The sequence below is a fragment of the Lepisma saccharinum genome, unplaced genomic scaffold (assembly GCF_977018435.1).
Source record: "Lepisma saccharinum unplaced genomic scaffold, izLepSacc3.1 HAP1_SCAFFOLD_977, whole genome shotgun sequence".
NCBI lineage: Eukaryota > Metazoa > Arthropoda > Insecta > Zygentoma > Lepismatidae > Lepisma > Lepisma saccharinum.
The window spans coordinates 14,729-17,494 of record NW_028143629.1 but is presented as its reverse complement, the minus strand read 5'-3'; the positions used below and the strand labels follow the sequence as shown (position 1 = coordinate 17,494).

The following is a 2,766-nucleotide window of genomic DNA, read 5'->3' as shown; positions in this document are numbered from 1 at the left end:
AAAACGGCACCGTGTGGCTGCCAGAGCCGTGAGAAAATCGGTTCACACCTCTTTCAAAGAGCAATAACGTCTGAACCACGAAAGATACGAAGATCGGCTCTGGCGGAAGTGGAGGAAGTCGTATCCAAACAATATCAGGGCGTTGAAATTGCGGCGCTTTTCGTAATGCGCAAGGGGAATCCCCAAAAGAAATGGGATATCCCCACTGCATGTGAGCGGAAACTCGCGCAAAATGGAGAAAGACGACGAGGGAACATGCTGTCACAGGACGGTCGAAAAGTGACACATGGAGGGAGTCCCCAGAGGAGCGCATGAAGTGCGACAAATGGAACATGCTTGGACAGTGACTGTCGCGCATCCCAGAGTGATGGATGTACACGTGCATGCTACGTGGAACGCAACGTGCAATTACAATTGCGATATGAACCACTACATGCCCCCTCCCACCGGGAATTCGTTGAACCCGGGACCTCGGGAGTACAAGGTCAGCCGGAAGTCGGCTCTCTGAGGAGCAGCACCAAATACGTATCCACGTGCCCCACGAATGCTGGGACACGTTCGTATTGTTCTGTACTACATTACTGCAGAGCGTGTAGAGGTATCCCATGCGAGTCCGACGTTAGTCATTAACGTTCTCACGTGAAGGACATGGAACGGGAGCGACCAACCCGTACTTACTGACGTTCCTTCCCGTTCGTAGCCTCTGTGATGCATGAAGGTGTGCGCTGACGTCATACTAGGAGTCACTCGCTATCCCTGGTCGAAGTTGACCCTTGCGCCCTCTGGGTATTGCAAGACTGTATGGAGAGAGCGCTGGACGTGACACATTGGTTGAGTACGTACACACGACGTATCTTCTGGGAACATTACGACGTTGTGGGTGTGTGTGGACGTGAAAACTCCCACGATGGTGCAATACAGTTTCGAGGAGTATGCAGACATGATGCTCATTTAAGGGGAAGCGAGATGCAATGGAAGGGCTGCCCGTGCGATGTACCAGGAACGTTTCCCGGAACGTGTGACGCCATCACACACCATATTCGAAAAAGTGAACCGTCGTCTTCGTGAATCTGGAACATTTGTTGTGAGTAGAGTGGACACAGGTGCCCCAAGGACGAGGCGCACGCCTGCGGTGGAGGAGGCAATTCTTCATGCTGTGCACGAAGACCCTGGTACGAGTACCCGAATCGTAGCGCGGGATGTTGGTGTATCTCAGTCTGTAGTGTGGAATGTCCTTCATGATCAACAACTGCACCCATATCACCCCCAGAAGGTGCACGCCATGGGTCCCACAGATTTTGAACCACGTGTTCGCTTCTGCACATGGTTTGTGCGTCGTTGCGTGAATACGCCTCAGTTTCCACAGTTGGTGCTCTTCACGGATGAGGCGAAATTCACCAGAGAGGGTGTTTTTAATTCCCGCAACAGCCATATGTGGGATGAAGAGAACCCATTCGCAACGAAAGCTCGTGGGTTCCAGCAGCGAATGGGCATCAACGTCTGGGCAGGAATACTGGCCGGTCGTTTAATTGGCCCATACGTACTTCCCACCAATCTCACAGGTCGTACTTATCTGATTTTTCTCCAAGAGACATTGCCCGAGATGTTGGAAAATGTGCCATTGGCCATTAGGCAAAACATGTGGTTCCAGCATGATGGGGCGCCACCCGACTTTGCACGGGACGTACGGGACCATCTGACCCACAGATATGACAGGCAATGGATAGGGCGTGCCGGGCCCGTGCCGTGGCCCCCACGATCTCCCGACTTAACGCCCCTGGACTTTTTTCTATGGGGGCGCATGAAGAGTCTCATTTATGAAACCCCCATCGACTCTGAGCATGACCTGGTTGCTAGGATTGTGGCAGCAGCGGACTTCATTCGAGAGAATCCACTGGTCTTCAATCGTCTGTATGAGAACATTCTTCGAAGGTACAATGTGTGCATCGATGTTGGTGGTCGTCATATTGAGCCCCTGTTGTGAGTTTCCGTTCTGCACACGCCAAAGGATGTTTTCATACTGTCCTTCGCAGTGCTGCATTCCGAGTTCATCGTCGTTCCTTCATACCATCGGTAATGAACAGAAACATCAAGCAGCAATGATTCAAGATTTAGCACAAGTTGCCTATTTTTCAGGACAAAGGGTCAATATCTGTGTTACTGATTTTTATCTGTTTGTGCTACTCTCTGTTTTCCTTCCGCCAAAGTGATACTGTACATTCCAATGTGAAACCCTTCATACGTACGTGCCAATTTCTTTCCTTTTTTTGTGGCTGTGCCTTTTAGGGAGGTGTCCCTGCATTCGTGGGGCACGTGGATATTTGGTGCTGCTCCTCAGAGAGCCGACTTCCGGCTGACCTTGTACTCCCGAGGTCCCGGGTTCAACGAATTCCCGGTGGGAGGGGGCACGTAGTGGTTCATATCGCAATTGTAATTGCACGTTGCGTTCCACGTAGCATGCACGTGTACATCCATCACTCTGGGATGCGCGACAGTCACTGTCCAAGCATGTTCCATTTGTCGCACTTCATGCGCTCCTCTGGGGACTCCCTCCATGTGTCACTTTTCGACCGTCCTGTGACAGCATGTTCCCTCGTCGTCTTTCTCCATTTTGCGCGAGTTTCCGCTCACATGCAGTGGGGATTCCCCATTTCCTTTGGGGATTCCCCTTGCGCATTACGAAAAGCGCCGCAATTTCAACGCCCTGATATTGTTTGGATACGACTTCCTCCACTTCCGCCAGAGCCGATCTTCGTATCTTTCGTG

At 51.6% G+C, this 2,766-nt stretch overlaps 1 protein-coding gene across 1 annotated transcript; it reads left to right on the top strand.

The window, feature by feature from the left end:
• Positions 1 to 991: 991 nt before the first annotated feature.
• LOC145983459 (uncharacterized) lies at positions 992 to 1,984 on the top strand. Its single transcript, XM_083116565.1, has one exon. It carries the CDS (start codon positions 992 to 994, stop codon positions 1,982 to 1,984), a length of 993 nt encoding a protein of 330 aa, XP_082972691.1.
• Positions 1,985 to 2,766: the final 782 nt, after the last annotated feature.